Genomic DNA, 18,396 nt, shown 5'->3' on the forward strand with positions numbered 1-18,396 from the left:
GAGGAGGAAGTATATTTTCCAATGAAGACAGAGATGGAGGTGGGAGACAAAAGTTGAAAAAAAGGGGAAAACACCTTGTATAGAAAAGAAAGAGGAAAAAGGACAAAGGAAAATGAATAGGTTGGAAATGGGAAATGAAGTGATTTATGTTCTTGGCTGCAGGGTGAAATTCAAATACTTTAAAATATAAATGCATCAATTTTATGTATCAAATTTCAGCTTTTCACATAGCTCTCACAGCCATTTTCTTAATTTGCATGAAATAAATTTGGGTTACTGGTTCAACAACGAGGAATTATGTCCACAAAGATGCTCAGAAGCCTGGAGCACCTCTGCTATGAGGTCAGGCTGGGAACTGGGGCTGTTCATCCTGGAGAAGTCTCCGGGGAGGCCTCAGAGCACCTTCCAGTAGCTAAAGGTACAAGAGAGCTGAAGAAGGACTTTTTACAAGGGCATGTAGTGATCTGACTTGGGGAATGGCTTCAAACTGAGAGAGGATGGGTTTAGATTAGGTATTGGGAAGAAGTCCTTTGCTGTGCGGGTAGTGAGGCCCTGACACAAGGCCGGTTAAATGGGGCTTGGAATTACCCGGACCAGTGGAAGGCTCCTCCGGCCGCGATGGCCGCACCGCGGGCTGCGAGCGGCCGGGCAGCAGCACATGCCCTGCTCCGCCCCTGGGGACCGGGGTCCCGCCTGGGCGGGGCGGAATAAGCGGCACGGAGCCGCTGGGAGCGCCTGGAGAGGTCGCTGCCGTGCGGGGGCCGCTGCTTCCCCTCTTCCCGCCGACGGCCCTCGAGTGAGCGCCCGGCCCTGCTTCCCGCGTGGGGTAGCGCTGACGGCGGGGAGGTGACCCGGGGTGAGCGCTGCTCTGAGGGGCGACAGAGGCAAGAGTGGCCCGGGGTGAGCGCTGCTCTGAGGGGCGACAGGGGAAGGGACGGCCCGGGGTGAGCGCTGCTCTGAGGGGCGACAGGGGCAAGGGACGGCCCGGGGTGAGCGCTGCTCTGAGGGGCGACAGAGGCAAGAGTGGCCCGGGGTGAGCGCTGCTCTGAGGGGCGACAGGGGCAAGAGTGGCCCGGGGTGAGCGCTGCTCTGAGGGGCGACAGGGGCAAGGGACGGCCCGGGGTGAGCGCTGCTCTGAGGGGCGACAGGGGCAAGGGACCGCCCGGGGTGAGCGCTGCTCTGAGGGGCGACAGGGGCAAGGGACGGCCCGGGGTGAGCGCTGCTCTCGGGGGAGAGAGGGGCAGGGGGTGAGAGCTTCGCTTTCCCCCGGCAAAGGAGCCGGGCGCGGCCTGGAGCTTTGCTGAGGGAAGAGAGGGCCGGAGGTGGCGGGGTTGGCTGCGAGCTTGGGCGCCGGCCCTGGGACGGGGCTGTCTAATTTTATTCTGAGTTACTTAAAATCACTTAGTTTTAATCACTTAAAAATCACTTCAGAATCAGTTAATTTTAATAACACCTCTTTAATTGCTGTTGTTGAAAGCACTTTCCTGGTGGAGTTGGTTTGCAGTGTCACTTAGACTACTCTGCTTTGTTCACAGGTTCATTTTAGTTTGTGTTCGCCTATACTTGTGATTTAAAACAATTATATTGCATCTTAGCGTTTGGAAAGCAGGTGCTGAAAATGCATTTCTGCAGAGCCCAGGCCTTTGCTTCCTCTCGGGCAGCCACTGTTGGGGCAGTGGTTCCCCTCAGGGCATGAGGAACCCAGGAGTGCAGCCTGCGCTTTTTATTACTACAAACTTTTTAAACAAAAGAACAGCGAGGTCTCTTCCAGAGACACAGTGAGCTTCACTTGCAGATGTTGATGGCTGCTCCCATTTGTCAGTGTGTTCCTCTTCTAAAGGAATTTTCATCATTTAATCTGCAGTGTTCATTGTTGAGTTCTTTAGCGCAGAAAGTTTTGCTGTGCAAACAAAAGAAATAGATGGTAGAGAATTAGCTTTCCAAAATGAATGCTTAAATATATCTTCAGAATATGACCCAAAAATACTTTCATTTGTGTGCCTGCCTGAATTAATCTTTAAATCCATGCTTTTGCAGTTACCTGGCCCACAGCCACCTTTGGTCAAACTCTAATGTCAACCTTTACATGATGGCAGAACCACTTAATCTTCAACATAATGAAGTTGCAGATGCAGATTTAAGCAACAGGGTCACAGGTACAAACTTACTATTGAAAAGCTTTTAGTTTTGAGGCTGAGTTTCTGAAATATTTAACAAAATCCAATATTTTGTAAGCAAACAATACAGGGTATTTTTAACAAATGTAGAAACAGTACAGAAAGTTTTAACAGCAGCAGAAGTGCAGTAAGAGAGACTTTGTCCTAAGCTTGACAGAGGTATCTTGACTTTATTACTCTGTGATTGTGGATATGCTTTATTATTGATACACATGATCAGAATGAGTATGGCTTGTGAATATAATCCTAATTATCCAAACTTGTGCCTGCTGAAATGCCTCAGAATCTAAAAAACCCACCAGGATTATTGAAGTGTTAGGGAATTTGGACTAATACCTGGGAGTTGGAGTTCCTTCAGCAATGCTTCTTGCCTCTTAAGTACCTTGGTACTCTGTTCTCTTACTCCAGGTTGGGGAGAGGGGAAGGCTTCATTTTGGGAGATCTGAACTTGCTTTACGTGCAAGTATCTTGAGTCTGGAGAGTTCATGTAATTTGATTTTTTGTTGGGCAAGAGTTTTAGTTCAGGCAGAGTTTACAAGATTTACTTGCTTCCAGATGGGAAAAAAGGCCGTGTAATCTTTATGTTGTCTCAGTGAAGACCTTGGACAGGCCTGCCAGACTGGAACAAGATTTGAGTGGCATATGTAGCCTAGCAAAGAAACAAATTCTTTGTAGGTGGATAAGTTGCCCCTCTCTTATAAAAACAGAGTTCCTGCTATATTGATATGCAGGCTTAGCTGAATGTCTTCTAAGAGTTGTTTGGTAAAGAAAAACTCACAGGAAAGACCACAAGGTTTATAAGGCACTCACTGGAAAGTCAGTCTCTTGTTTCAGTGTGTTTTGTTTCTCAGTATTGAGTGATAAGCACAGAAGGTGATAGTGTTGTTTTAATAATACCACTGATTGCATGATTGAGTAAATGTGGTATCAGAATGAAAACAAGTGACTTCCAGAGCGTGTCATGGTCTAAGCATCTCCATTTGCTCAAACGGGCTGGCAGAATAGTAGGAGTAGCCAAGAGCCTTGTTTCTTCCTGCAAATATTCCATAACTTAGGCATGTGTTGGTGTTGTTAATCAGATCCCTTTGCAAATACTTCTGCTTCTAGGAAGTTCTATGGAAGACAAAACTGGTAGAGAGAACTGCATAGCTGCAGCTGATAAAGAAAATACTGTGAGTTATTTCACTTTATAGTTGCCCCAAGTATTCTGAGCATTTCTAGGTAGCAGGAATTATCAGCATGTATTTCTCTTTCTAGAACTTAAAAGTTTTGTCTCCTTTTGTTGTCATGTTTTTGTATATTACAATATTTCTACCCTAATGGGCAGATTTTTTCCAGAAAGAGTGACTTCAGGTTTTTCTTCCACAGGTGTCACATTCTAATTGGATTAATGGGAAGCCAAAGAAATTGCAATGTTCCTCTAAGAGTGCTTTTTCTATTTGCTATGATAAGAGTTTCTTGAGTTTGTTAGTACCACCCCCTAAAGGGGGCACTTGCCATCGTTGTGGTCTGTTTGGTAAGTGCCTGCTGTCCTGTAGCCTGTGACACACAGTACATGTATCAGTGAAACCAGACCAGGTTTGCTCAGAAATGTCTTTAAGTGGATGAATATTTTTAACTCTCAGACACAAGTATATTCTATTCATAATATAGTTGGAGTAACAGAACTGACAAGAAGAAGAGAGCATTTCTTTATTAAAAGTGGTGGGTTTTTTTCCCTTAAATGTAGAAGGAATTTGGACATTTGGGCAGCAATGTCTGATAGCTGTATGTCTATACAAATACCTATTTGTGTGTGCTTAGAATTGCAGGGGAGCTGTTTTGTAAAGCAGTTATTTAATCTGTTGTTGTTCCTTCCAATACCTGTTTTGCTCAGACTTCTCTTGTCCTTTTTTTTTGGTTTGTTTTAGGAAAGCTCAGATGCTCACAGTGTCTGCAAACATACTATTGCTCTGCAGATTGTCAGAAAAAAGACTGGCCAGCACATAGAGTAGTTTGTGATCCTCTTAAACAGAAGTAAGTTTGTTTAAAGTTCTGCCAAGTAAACTACACAGAAAGACAATGTCCCTCCCACTACAACATAAATGACCGTGGGAAGGCACTATTACAGTAAAATATGTTCCTTATTCTTAAGCTAGTACTTCATTATCTTCTACCTGTCATTATTACATATTACCATATTTGTAATTCTACATTTTAGTGGATGAGGAATAAGGGTTGGCAAAAATCACATACTATGAACACAGCTTTTTTATCTATTTGCAAGTAGATTGTATTATTAATGCTCCTTAGCAGTCTTTGGTTCTTCAAACTGACATATTTTTCTTTGATTGCAGTTTAAGTCATAGCAAAACCAAGGCGGGAGTTTATCTTAAGGTATGTCATACAATTTGGACTATGTCTTGACTGGATCTGCTGTGAGAGAGTGACAGTGTGCTTCATTTAACTTGTACAGGAAAGGAACAAGTTGGAAAGATCAGTGCTTCAAATGAAAAACTACTAGGAGAAGCATTCAGAAAATTGTTACTTCTAGAGCTCTTAGAAGCACTATCAGACAACCCTGTTTTTATTTGAAAAAAACTTTAGTGAAAAAAGTTAAAAACTAAGACATGTATGATGTTGCTAGAGAAATAGTCTGGGAAGGAAACAGATGCAGTGTGTCCAATTCAGAAAAATTCTGGTGTCTTGTTTCTGTGAAAAAATCATTAGCTGACTCTTGGAGCCTTGGAAATTTATTGGCTAAATACATTTAATGTAGTATACAGTAACAGATGCAGATAAGCTGTTGTTTCTTTGCTGTAGAAGGAGCTAAAGATGACACAGTTCTCCTCTGTAATGTGTGGAAGCCTCTCTTGATCTTACTTTGAGCCAAACATTTCTTCCAGTCTTCCTATGAACTCTTCTGCAGGAGTTGATTTTTCTGTCTTTGTGGTTTCTTGGGATCACATCTATGAAGGTGAATAAGTTTGCATACCTCCAGCTAGCCTCTTGCTTACACTGCAGAACTCCTTTGTCATGTACTTCTTTGAAGTAGCTTATTCATCTGTTTAACTTTTTGAAGGAATGTAGAAAGGAGGCTTCATGTCACAAGACTTCTGTTAGCTCATCCTGTTTGTTCCTGTGTGTACTTGTGACTGGGTTCTAATGAAACTGATCAACTGATGGTGAGGGCCCTTTATACCAAAAGGTTGTACAGTATGAATAAAACATTTACAGTCACTTGATTTTCAAAGAACAGAAGGGGTTTTGTTATCTTGTTCACCTTTTGAAGCTCTCATAAGTTCTGCAGAAGTAAGAGATTGCATGTTGAAGGGTATTAAGGTGGGTTACATTAAATTATTACTTTTTAAAAATGGATGCCAGCAGATGAAGCAGGAGTTTTAATCTACTCTGATGTGTTAAGGTTATGAGGAAGAAGGTGGAATTCGATTCTTCTTATTTATGAGAGCATTGCAAGTGGGAATTTTAGCTGAGTTGTCCTGTAAAACAGGTGAGGGGGTGAATGTGTGAGTCTTCAACTCTTGTTCTTCGTTGATGTTCAGCATGTCTCTGCAGTGTTTCTTGAACTTTGTTACTACAAGTTTCGTATTAAACATAATTTGTACCTGTTTTAAATAGGGTACTTCTTGGTAGTCTTTATTTTTACCTTAATTTCCCAATTCTTTAGAAGAGAGTGCAGAAGTTAGTTGAATTGATAGCACTTCAAGCCCCAGCAGCAGCTTTAATATCTAAGGTGATATTTTTGAAGGCCTTTATTATTCACTTAGATGGGAGAAAATAATCTGCTATCCCCTCTTGTTCTAAGTACATTATTTCCAAGCCATTGTGTTTCTTTGCCCATTGTGATCCAAAAGGAAGAGGATGGAATGGAGGCATTGCCAGCTTTTTCTCTCACTCATAGGAAAGCGCTGTTCACTAACTGGTGTTGATATATTGCAGGAGGAAGTGAGGTTGAGTTTTGCTGTAGATGTTGTACTTCCAGATTCTGGTGAGTGCTTGTGTGGGTAAAATAACTCACCATAATTAAGGCTTTTATGTTCACACCCTTCCCTAACACCTGTAAAAGATAACACCTGTTTTTTTCTTTTGCCCTCCTCCCTCTTGTCACTTTCCCAACCTCTCCCTTGACTTCTTTCTTTTTTTTTTTTCAATTCTACCTTTTCACCTTTCCATAAAATGTCAGTGCCTGAAATACCTTGCTGAGCTTAATAACCTTAAATTTTAGTAACGTTACTTTTCCAATAGAATTGTATTAACTTCAGTGTGTTAATACAAGTGATCATCTTGTCTATTTTTCTGTTTTAAAATTTGGCACCATTTTGTTTCTTTCTCATGCATTTTTAACTCTTTAAAAATTACAGTGTCACTTTCTAGTTCCATGTAGGATTTTACCAGCTTTCATTATATTTCATACATGCTCACTAAGTATTCCAGAGAAAGAACAATCATTGGATATTGCTGTATCCAGTTGGAGAACTCTATAAGCATGTTCATATTTCTAACTTAGCAAGCTTCAGTGAGAGACAAGGCAAGCACAAGACCTTTGAGGAGACAGAATTCAGATTTTCAGTTGAGCTGGATTTGATTGTCAAAGCAGATCAATACATGCAAGGTGTACCTTTTGTCATGTGGAAGATTATTGTTTAGATTTTTCTCTGGCTGCAGACAGGAACAATGTAGTGCCAAGACCATATTCATTTAATTGATCTGCAGCCCACAGAAACATTCAGGGATGTGGTGGTTGATGTTCCTAGCTTGCTAAACTTGCTCATGTGCAGGAAGCTTATCTCCATGTAATACTGTGCAGTCTGTCAAAGGATGGTTCACTTTAGTCCCCTGTAAATTCAACTGATTAAGGATTGTACTGGGCATATTTCACATTTGGTTGCTTCACAGCACACTAGTGGTGAAGTGATGTGTAACCCGCCAAACTTTTGGAGAGAAGATCACATAAATGTCACTGCATTCTTGAAATGTTCCATGCATACATTCCAGACTTTATAAGCAACTGAAATACCTGTATTGAGGTTTTAATTTGAAAATTATGGTATTGAAAGTTTGGAATGCTGCTTCATGCATCAGAAATGGAGTATGTAACAGCTGAGAAACCAAGATTTACAAAGTAAATGTAAATGTAATTTTAAATCATTATATACTCAGTGTTGTAAATAATGAGGTAAGTTATATGAATCCTTGTGTCTAAAAAGCAATAGTCAGTTTTTCAGCTCTCAGTCTTTAGTGACTGCAAGTAAATGTTGATTGTTACTGCTTTGCTCATTTTATGAAGTCAGGCAGTCTTGGAGCTCTGAATGTGCTCAGACAACTCAAGTAGCTTAGCTACTCTGAAATTACCTTTGTTTTGCGTTTTAACCATTAAATGCTGAACAAATAAGTAGAATATGCTCACCTTGTGACAGGAATATAGATCTGGCTCAGAGGATGTTTCTGAAGTGAAACGAGCTGGTGGCTATTTTGTGTGATAAATCATTTATTCTTGATCTGTATTTTAGAAGACTGCCTAAATAAAGTTCCCTTAGAAATGAAGTCTCATTTAACTTCAGGAAGTGATGCCAAAGTAGAGTCTGAAAGAGGTAAGCAAGCAAGCCAAACTAAACTTTGGGAAATTTAGATCCTCCTGTGCTGCATGATATTCTAGCTGCTCACTAGCATCACCTCAAAGTTTAAAATGTTGGCTAATGGAGCTTCAGATCACTGCTGGCATAGACATTTTAATAGTATAAAACATTTGTAGAGTGATTATTATGTGAGCATTAATTTCAGAATATGATAGGAGCCTTCCAAGTCCAAAGCATCAATAAAAATAATAAACTATTTCAGTATGTTTATATTTTCAAATTCAGCTAGCTTTTGATTGGCAACCTTTTTTCTTTTTTATGTGCAGTGTCAGAAAACCATTTAAAGGGAGGTGAAAAAAAAATACCTGAGGATGAAGACTCTTCTGACTGTGTTAATTCAGTTACTAAGTTTGTCTCTTTAAGTATTGGAGATGAATTTTCTGGTGTGGTTTCTCACATTCAAAGTCCAGACATCTTTTTTTGTCAGCGGATGCAAAATGCCCGTAAGTGATGGGTTGGAAATGGGATGTAGAATGTTGGTATGGCATTTTCCTCTTTGGTAGACGTGGCTGGAGGAAGGTGAATTTTTCTTCTGTGTCCATGTGCAGCCTTTTAATTCTGAATAATCAGTAGCAAAGTGTGTTCTTTGGGAAGAAGTGGCCTACCTCATCATCTGCCTGTTGTTGGAAGAGCTGTCTTCCTTGTTTTCTTCTTGGCATGCCTCCACTAGCTTAATTTTAATTTGCACGGGCTTCAGCTTTGTCCCTTTGCTGAAAAAAATCCGTCACTGGTTTTCCCAGTATGTTCACTGCTGCTGTGATTCCTTAGACACACATGAGGACTCTCTTGAATGTTAATGATTGAAGAGCCCTAGTCTGATCAGTGTTAAACATTTGAAATAATCTCCATTAGACTACAAGATGTTCTTCCAGGCTTTGAGCTTAATTATTTTGTAATAATTGCAAGACAGGCTATGTTCCAAAACCTATGTATTTTAACATCAGGTCAGCTTGCTGAGCTTGAAGCATCTCTTAATGAATACTGTGGCAAAATTCCCAGTAGTCCATCTTTCCATCCTGCTGCTGGCAATGTGTGCTGTGCCCAGTTCACAGGTAAAAATTGAGTGAAAATACTCAGTTATGTCACTTAAATTTATTACCAAAAAAGATGCATTTTGTAATTATGTTTAGAAATGTTTTATGTAGAGTTTATTTATCTCTGATTTTTAGCTGTGGGTATTGCTAGGTAGTGGTCTGAAAAATTTTATCTGTAACATACCGATTTTAAAATGTCCCTTTATTGACCAAACTCTTTACATTGGTTTCAGATTATTTAAAATAGCTTATTAAGAGATCATGGAAAGTTTGGGGTTTTTTTATATTGCTAAGTTCTATTTCCCCAGGGCTGGAAATAAGTATGTATTTGAAATTTTAGCCCCAAAAGAAGCACAGAAGAAATGGGATTATTTGGAATGATGCTGCTCTGATAGACTGCTTCTCAATATGCTACTTTAGCCAACACCTGGTAGTCCTGAGCTGTGCTGAGATGGATGTATTTTTATATTGGTCTGTCAAAAAAAAATTCATTCTCTTCTCAGACAAAACATCTGTATCTTCCTTTCTAGAAGACAACCTTTGGTATCGTGCTGCTGTTACAGCTTATGCTTCTGAAGACACTGTTTTGGTGGACTATATGGATTATGGTAATTCTGACTCTCTTCCACTGACCAGACTTCGTCCTATAATTCCAAGCTTAATGGACTTGCCAGCTCAAGCCATAAGATGTAGCCTGGCAGGTATGAAGTAAATGATTAGCAGTTTCAAACTAGATAGGGGGACTACAAGTGGTATTATATAACCACCACACCTGTAACATCTCACATTGAAACATGGGAAAGGGTGGAGGTAATGGTAGGCATTATTTCCAGAATTCTTAACTGTCATGGCATATCTACAAAATGTGACAAATATTTCAGTATGTACTTGCAGTTGTTGTACCTGTCCACACATTGGTGAGAGTTGGACTGACCTCAGAACCTTTCCATACTATGTGACTTTTTAGGTGTAAAGCCACCATTAGGAGCATGGACCTCAGAAGGTATTTCTTACATGAAAAAACTGGTGAAAGACAAAGTGTTGACAGTAAAAGTAGTGGATAAAGAGAGTTCTAAATCCGTGGTGGAGCTTACAGATGCCTCAGGTACTCCAGTAATAAATGTATCAAGCCTTCTCATTGAGGAGGGCTTTGCAGCTGAGGAACTGAGCATGGCCTTACCAGCAGCCAGAGGGAGTGATGTTGAGCAAGCCAATGGTGAGTATGAATACATCTTGCTGCCCTGGCATTGTTCACCTCCTGCTGGAGTGGGTACAGAGAATGCAAGCTCATATCTCTTAGAGCTTTTCAGTCTGGCTCTTCAAGTCTAGCCTTCACAAGTCCAAAGTTTAGCCATGGCAACTTAACTGTAAAGATTTGTGTGTCTTTGTGTGTGTCCAGGTGTGCACACTTAACTTAGTTGTTATTGCCTGCTTTTGGAAGTTGGTACTTTTGTTTAGAAGTCTTACAATTTCCAGTTGAAGTAGGCTATGACTAGGTATTACCTACTTATTCCTCCATCCTTATCCATTACTGCAAATAATATTTGCTCTATTGTCATCTTCATTGTCCTATATTTTACACAAAACCACATACAAATTTGAAAATTTGACTGTTGTAGCTTATAAAGCTTTAAGTCTATGCTTAAATTGCCTTGTTTGAATTTAGTGACCAAAGCTTTAATCCAAGAGATTTTTGCTACATTACATTAAAGTTGCATTAAATTTCTTTGAAATCTTGGGGAAGATTCCTGGCTTCTCTCTTATGAAGCGTGCTAAATTTGCTAAGTTCCTTTTTTTTCCAGCCTGTGTCTGGCAAGTGTATGTATTCTCTTCTGATCCATTAGTATTGAAAACTTTTTGTCAAGTCTATGTTCAAATCTTTTCGATCTTTCTCACTAAAGGCCTTGTGGCCAGGACGCAGTTATTCCTTATCTTTATTCAGAAGAGTAAGGAATCTTACAAAAAATGAGAATAAACTGTACTTTCCTGGCTGTATCTAAACTCATTTTGATCTGTGGCCCTCATCAAGGGCCTGTTTTGTACTTCCTTGGTTTATTGGTTACCTCTCACCTTTTTGTCATTTCCCTCACTGAGCCAGAGCTGTTGAATGCAGGTTTTAAACAGAATGTGTTCTCCAGTGCCACGATTTAGTGTTCCCGTTTTGTGTTCTACAATTTGTGTTAAATAAGAAGTTTCTTTCAGGTACCTGAGTGTAATATTCAGTGCAAATTTCTGCCACCAGTCTTTCTAGTAATCTTTTTTGCTCTTCCTCCTTAGATTGTTTCCAGTAGTCTTGGTGACAGATGTTTCCCTCTTCTATGCTCCCTACCCTGTTTCCAGGAACCAAAGTTCCCCAGTGTCCCTCTTGCCCAGGCTGTTGCCAGCTAGCCTTTACCTCTGTGTGTAATTACTCTTCCCTGCTATCTATGGCTTCTCTTTTTGATAATGAAGAATTACATTAAAGAACTGGCATATTTGTCTTACTTGGCTTTACTCTGCAAAGAGGGTCTCACTGGTAATTAGTCTGTTGGACAGTTTATAACAAGAAATTCAAGGGTGTGATGAGCATTCAGGATGGGTTTTTTTTTCTGTAAAAGTTACTTTAATTTCTTTTCATTCTGTGCTTTTTTCTGTCCTTTCTAGAGGACACAACGAACAAAAGCATGTGCAAGTGGATTAAATTAACTCTTAACCAAACACTCACTGTCATAGTATGTACAGTGTACAATCCTGGAGAATTCTACTGTCAGATTTCAAACAGCCATGGTAAGTTTATTCAGCTTAATTCTTTCTGATAGTTTCTTTGCTTCCTGGTTTGTAATTTATTATAGTTCTAATGAACTACTGTGTCAAGTAAGCTTACAGCACAAAGCCTTACCTCTGAGGTTTTTATATAAGAATACAAGTGGAGTGACCATGAAATTGGGTCATGGTAATGAAATCTGAAATGTTGAAGATAAGGAGTAGAGGAAAGGGAAAGAGTTACCATAACCTAGCCAAAGGATAACTTAATTTTATTTCACTGGAAGAGTGGCCAGGCATTGGAAGAAGTTGTTCAGGAAGGTGGTAGAGTCATTGTCTCTGGAAGTGTGCAAGAGGCATCTGGATTTGTTACTTAGGGATGACTATGGTGGTGCTGGGTTGATGGTTGGACTAAATGATCTTGAAGGGTCTTTTCCACCCTTCATGGTTTAGTGATTCTGTTAATAAAAGCAAATAAGAGACATGTTCCCTGTGCCAAGACAGTATTTACTGGAGCTCTCTTCTGGTATGCTCTCATAATTTATAAAAAGTTAGATGTAATAATTGTAACACAAAAATGAGAAAATGCAGCTATTGGGATGTGACTTCCTGTTGGATTAGTTAAAAAGTAATTTCTTGTTTCTCTACCAAAAGTCTCTATAAAGACTTCTGATAGCCATTGGCATTTTAAATGCTAGAAAAAGAATGTGGCAAAATTCAGTGGCTGAAGAGGGAGTTAAAGGCATTCAAACAAAAAATATGGGGCAGCTCTTAAAAAGTGAGGAGTGTTTGTTCCTTGACTTATGTAGTCAGGGAGTACATTAGAAGGTTTACAAGTAAACTGTGGAGTGAACAGCATTGATAAAGTTGAAGTCAGCTCATTTCATTGATCTCATCTTTGATTGTTTTCTGATTTTCAGAGTTACTTGCTCTAAACTCACTTAACAAATCATTATCTGAATACTGTCAGAAAATACCACCAGATGTTTTTGAGCCTGAGAATGGAGACCCTTGCTGTGCATTTTACTCTGGCAAGTAACAGACTAAAATAGTTTTGTTTTTATAGGGTGAACATGAAAAATTAGCTGATAGTTCACATTAGTAGAAGACAGCAAAGAATTATATTTATTTACTAACAAGTGAAAGCTGGTAGACTTAGCAAATGTGTTAAGTAATTATTAATTTTTATTTTAATCTTCTTTAAAATTAGAGGATGGTAACTGGTACCGTGCTGTGGTGCAAAATGTCACTTCAGATGGGAGTGTTCGAGTGAGCTTTGTGGACTATGGGAACACTGAGGATGTACCACGGGATAATCTCCGACAGATCTCACCCTCATTCCTAAAACTTCCATTTCAAGCAATTAAATGCTGGCTCTCAGGTGAATCTTATTTTCTCTTGAAAGAGCTCTTACATTTGCTGCTTTGGGGGAAGGCGGTGATGACAGGGAGTACTGTGCAGAACTCCGTTCTTTTGGGTTTGTTTGCTTTCTCTTCTCTGCACTGCGGCCAGTTCTCTGGAGTGATCTTCATGGGCTTTGCTTACTGCTTTACTGGTCAAAAGGGAGCTTGTTTAGTTCCGCTTCATCTCTAATGCCTACTGGTTTTTGATTGTTGCTTTGCGAAGAGTAAAAGTGCTTTTGTGCAAATTAATTTCTCAAAGCTTCTGCAGGCAATGGAGCTAATCTGTTTTAAGTGAAGCAAGTTGGCCTTTCAGTTCTCTTTCATTTGACTCCTGAAGAGTTTGGCACTGTACTGCTGTTTCTTAATGTTCTGCAAATTCCTTTTCCACACCGTTTAAAATTCTGCAGAACTTCTCTTTCTTTCTGGTGTAGTCTGCTTGGTTTAAAAATTAAAAATGTGGAAACAGGAAAAAGCTCAAAACTTCAGTTTGTTCAAGTGTCTTGTGCAGTTCCCTTGCTCACCCTCCCTTAAAAAAAACCACTTAGTTTTTATCTGCTCCTTTGATAAAAAGGCCTGATTACACTGATCCAAAACCAGTTTTAGTATTGTTGTTTGTGCTGAGGCAAAGGATTTACTTGTTTGAATCATAAAATATGAAAACTTGGGAGTCCTGAGAAAATATGGGCATTTAGAAAAAAGGAGGAAGAGGGAGAGCAATTAACAGGATGAAGGACAATGTGTTGCCCTAGCATAGTAAAAGTGGTCTTGATATTTCAGGGTACGCTCTAAAGAATTTTTTTTAAGTATTTTTTAAAGGAAATTTTAATATTGAGGAAAGTCAGTATTAGTGAATGGAGATATTTTAACGGTTTCTTACTTCCCAGGTATAAAGCCTGGAAATAGCAAATGGAATCCAGAAGCTACAAGAAGATTTCATATGTACACTTCAGGCTTAGAGCTTCAAGCCACAGTAACTTCCCTTTCTGAAGATGGGGCAGGTGTAGTGCTTACTGATAATTCCACAGACTGTCCAACAGTTATCAATGAGATACTAACTTTGGAAAAACTGGTTGTAAAGGAAGTTCTACAAGATAAAAATGACTTTCCAAACACATCTGTTGACCAGAAAGGTAATTAGAGGAATGTTAGCTTTTAGATTTAACAAGAATTTTCAGTATTCCATCATTTAACTGTTACTTTCTTGTTTAACTACAGTTAATATCAATGCATTGTTTTGGGTATATTGTCAGTTCTACAGTTGAACACCAGCTGCCCTGCAGGTGGCATTACAGACAAAAAGAGAAAGTTAAAAATCGCTGTGTTTGTCTTAAATAAATGTTGTTTGACTCTGTGGGCATCAGGGAGTTAGAAGTTTTCTATGACTGAAACTTTTCTCATGTTTGCTTTTCAAGGTATTATTTTTTCTGAGCTGTTTTTTACTTTAGCTACTTTTATATGCCAACAGTTTATGAACAGTAAAGTAAGCATCATTTATCTTGATTTAGATTTGCCTTCTTGAAGGGAAGGCATGTAGTTGTGTCTGAAATTCAATCAAATAAAATAACAGTTCCTTAAAATATATGTATATTTGGAGGACATGTAACACTGCATTTTCTTACAATTTCTATTAGCAACCTCACTTGGGCACTGGAAGTCAATTGAATTGGCTGTAGATGAAACCATGTCTGTCTGTGTAACTGAAGTTGTAAGCCCAGACTTGTTCTATGCTGTACCATTTCCAAATAAAGGTAAGAAAAAGTGTTCTTTGTTCCTAATACTAGTAAGAAGTCACTGTTGCAAGCTAGTTAATAAAATGAATGCGTGTAGTGAACTGAACTGTGTAGAAATGTATCTTGGGCAGTAGAAAAATATAAAAATGTCAAAGGTGGGAGCAGGGGGCTTCAGTATGCTCTTCATTGTACCCAGATGTGGTTAGTGAATGTGGCTTTTTTCCTGTAGGTCAAAAGAAGCTCCTTAAGGAGCTGATTTCACTGGAAGACTATTGTAGATCTTGCAACAAGCAGCCCTTCCAACCAAAACTGGGTGAAGCCTGTTGTGCTCAGTTTTCAGGTGAGACAATAATTTTTCCTTCCATTTCCTTGGCCAGTGTAAGACACAGCTTTCATTTTTGCTGTAGACAAAGGAAAAATACCAGCTTGAAAGTCCTTATGGATCTCTTAATTGTGCTCCGTGTCAATTGGCCTTTTATATATCCACCACAGTATTTAAAAAATCTTTTAAAATTCTACAGTGTCTTGTTCTCAGGATAAACTGTATTTATAACATGATTCTTCACACGTGACCCTTCTTGTTCCAATTTTTTCAGGTAATGGCAATTGGTACAGAGCTGTTGTTCTGGAAGCTTCCCAGTCTTCAGTGAAAGTTCTGTATGGAGACTATGGCAACACAGAAACTTTACCCCTTTCAAAGGTGCTGCCAATCACCAATTCCTATTTAAAGCTGCCTTTTCAGACTATTACATGTTCACTTGCAGGTAAGGAAGCCACCCCAAAATAACAAAAAAAAAACCCACCCCAAAAACCCCTGACCGGTTTTCTTGAACATTATAATTTTTTACCTGTTCTGTAGTAGTGTTCATTCTTTAATACTGGTAAGCAACATGATGATCTTCTGAAATACTGTATTGGTAAGCACAGTAAAAGCTGCTTTAGAAAACATGGTTTTAGTTCATTATCTCTAGAATTTAAGCTATTTATATTAGGAAAATTTAGCATCATATTTTCCAAAGCATGTATGTACGATTCAAGTTATAGCTTAAAGGAATTATTTATCTAACAGACTTGATTTTCCTTTTTTCACAGGAATAGAGAAAGCTGAGTGGTCTCCATTAGCACTTGACACATTGAAAAAACTGTTATTGAAGCAACATGTCACAATTACAGTGAAAGGGATTAATGGAAATGTTAATTTAGTAACAGTGGAGAAACACTTGGACAATGGTTATTTGAATGTAGCTGACAAACTGCTAAAGGAGGGTTTGGTCACGTCCTGCAGTGCTGAAAACTCACATAGTGAATGTCAAGGTACAAATTTTGGCTTGATTACTTCAGTTTGCTTATTCTGAAGAACTTGTAAGCACACGGGGTGGCTAAATGACTTTTCCTTCTAAAAATCCTGGAGAATGCCACCTGTCACCTCTTAAATTAGGGAAGGAATGTGTGTGTGTATTTTGCTCATTCACTTTGGTTTTTGTAGGTAATGAAGGTGAGACCAACTGCTGCTGCAAGGAATTAAAAGTGCAAGTAAGATTCACTCCAAGCAATACTTCCTTTTTTATGTTTCCAGAATTCAAAAGAAACCCTGTGTAGGAAGCAAATGGAAGTAGGGGGAATAATAGCTACTGAAACATGGAAGTTTAGTGAAATGTATCTTGACACTTGTTCTCAGGTTTTTATATATATGGTAATAATTAGAGCACCCTGAAGCTAAGGGAGGATGGTGATTAGAGCACACAGACTTCATTAGTCTGGACTTTGCCCCACAGACAGCTCTTACTTAATTTTTCAAGTGTTTGAAGTCTCAGGGGTGGCACTTTTCTCTGTTATCTAATTTAAGATGGTGATCTCAATCTTAATTTGAGTATTTAATCAATTTGGTTTGAGGTAGCTGCTTCAGGGGAAAAAAAAAGGAGGGGAGGGACACATACATGGACAGGGGAAAGTCAGCTACAGTTCTGTTTGTTTTGTCCCTCTCCAGAAGAACAGAAAGGAAACTAAATCTATTTATTGAATTAATATGGTATTTAGCTGAGTTTGTCATATTAGCATCTACCCTGATCTGAAATCAGCAATTAAAAAAAACCCAGAATTGTATACTTCTAACTCTTTCTGCTTATTCCACAGCTTGAAAAGCATAAACAAGTCCTACTCTTCCTTTTAAACAAGTTTGGGAATCCAGATGGATTCACTGATATGAAAAATCTGTTGAAGCATTAAGTCTCTGACATGCACCATTTCATTTTCGTGACCACCAAGTTGCTGCAGTTCCGTTTTTTAGAAGATCAAGAGCATCAGCTTAAAAAATGGGGGTCACTTTGTAGAAACTGTGCTGTTTAGGTACCTGCATTTATCTGTATGCTTGACTGTTACTGTGACACAAGTATGTAACTTGGAGGATTGCAAAGCTGCAAGCTAAAATTTCTGTTCTGTTCTTGTTTTATGCTACCATGTGCTACTGAACATTTTGCTTGTATTTTCTTGTTAAATGCACAGAAGTTTATGGAATGGCCATTACAGTGTGAGTCTGTTCTGCAGACTTGCATTTGAAATTATTGCAATTGTAAGGCTCACTTAACTTTAGTACCATTTATATTACTTGAAAAACTCTGTATCCTTTTGATTACTGATCTTTCAGCCTAATTTCTGGTCTGAAGTTAGACCGCCATTTGTTCTTCATAACTTGATTTCAGTACCATTAAAGGTTGAATGTTGTCTTGGACTGCATACAGGTAGATCTCTCTAAAATCAGTAAACACTTTAATGTGCACAGTTCTTTTTTTACACTTAATGCTGTATAATATGCATTTCTGAATGTTATTTTGAAGTGAATTGTATTGAAGCTGTTTTTTGTGTAGCTACGTCATCAGGATTTCTACCCCATCAAGTCTTCACATCATAATAAAAAAGACCCAGTCTTGGCTATGACAAAAATACTGAATCAAATTATTAAGGGATTATCAGTATTTCAGTATTAAGAGATTATCAGTAATTTCTGACTAATTCAGGAATGTCAGATTACTGTGTTCCACAAAAAGTAGACATTTGCTGATTGAAACTTTAGGGTCAGCCTTTTTGTCCGCTTACGTATGCTTCAACTTTGGGCTTTTGCAGATTGGAAGAATCTTGAGATTAAAATTGTTGCAAAATATTTTCCTTTGACCTAATGTTTTATTACACTCAAATTGCCTCAGATTTTTTTTCCTGCCTCTTAGTTTTTGTTGCATCATATTCTTGCAGTAACTAGTAATTAGATGAATGCTTGCAGTTGAATTTCTGGAGTTCTGTTCATGCCCCTGGTTCTGAACCAAGACTATGGCTTTGTCAAGTGTCCTTTGACTCCCTGGGAGCAGAGTGACTTGCACAAGCATTTGCTCTCATGCAAAGCACCTCACTGATGATTTAGTACTCCCACACCTCTTGTTCACTTGTGCACATCCTCCCTCAAAAGTGAACTGGAAATCTAGAATAACAGCACTTTTGAAAGAGAAGTAATATGAAATTAATAAAAACTACCTAGCACTGCAAAGCAACAAGGCTTTTTTTATCCTTATAAGTTTAATTTATGAAGCACTGTTGGAGGAACTTGAGTATACTTCGCTTACTGGGTTTGGCTTAAATTATTTATTATTTGGCAGTTGGTATGTTCCTAAATCTACATACTGAGA

At 38.9% G+C, this 18,396-nt stretch overlaps 1 protein-coding gene across 1 annotated transcript; it reads left to right on the forward strand.

Moving 5' to 3' along the window:
• The first annotated feature begins 658 nt into the window (after positions 1 to 658).
• Positions 659 to 16,780, forward strand: TDRD1 (tudor domain containing 1). Its single transcript, XM_050976316.1, has 22 exons — positions 659 to 846; positions 892 to 900; positions 2,038 to 2,156; positions 3,285 to 3,349; positions 3,546 to 3,693; positions 4,088 to 4,193; positions 4,514 to 4,553; positions 6,117 to 6,165; positions 7,691 to 7,768; positions 8,080 to 8,256; positions 8,758 to 8,865; positions 9,378 to 9,548; positions 9,815 to 10,063; positions 11,491 to 11,613; positions 12,510 to 12,620; positions 12,800 to 12,970; positions 13,877 to 14,122; positions 14,624 to 14,740; positions 14,952 to 15,062; positions 15,319 to 15,486; positions 15,815 to 16,036; positions 16,209 to 16,780. The coding sequence occupies exons 1-22, from the start codon at positions 659 to 661 to the stop codon at positions 16,319 to 16,321; spliced, it is 2,889 nt and encodes a 962-aa protein (XP_050832273.1). The 3' UTR covers positions 16,322 to 16,780.
• Positions 16,781 to 18,396: the final 1,616 nt, after the last annotated feature.

This window comes from Serinus canaria, chromosome 6, assembly GCF_022539315.1.
Source record: "Serinus canaria isolate serCan28SL12 chromosome 6, serCan2020, whole genome shotgun sequence".
Lineage (NCBI taxonomy): Eukaryota > Metazoa > Chordata > Aves > Passeriformes > Fringillidae > Serinus > Serinus canaria.

What these genes read in the sequence shown, in the direction of transcription:
- TDRD1 (XM_050976316.1), top strand. Translation starts at nt 659, where the DNA reads ATGCCCTGCTCCGCCCCTGGGGACCGGGGTCCCGCCTGGGCGGGGCGG. An exon ending in CCATCGTTGTGGTCTGTTTG is followed by an intron (nt 3,694 to 4,087) that starts GTAAGTGCCTGC and finishes GGTTTGTTTTAG; the next exon opens with GAAAGCTCAGATGCTCACAG. An exon ending in TGTGATCCTCTTAAACAGAA is followed by an intron (nt 4,194 to 4,513) that starts GTAAGTTTGTTT and finishes CTTTGATTGCAG; the next exon opens with TTTAAGTCATAGCAAAACCA.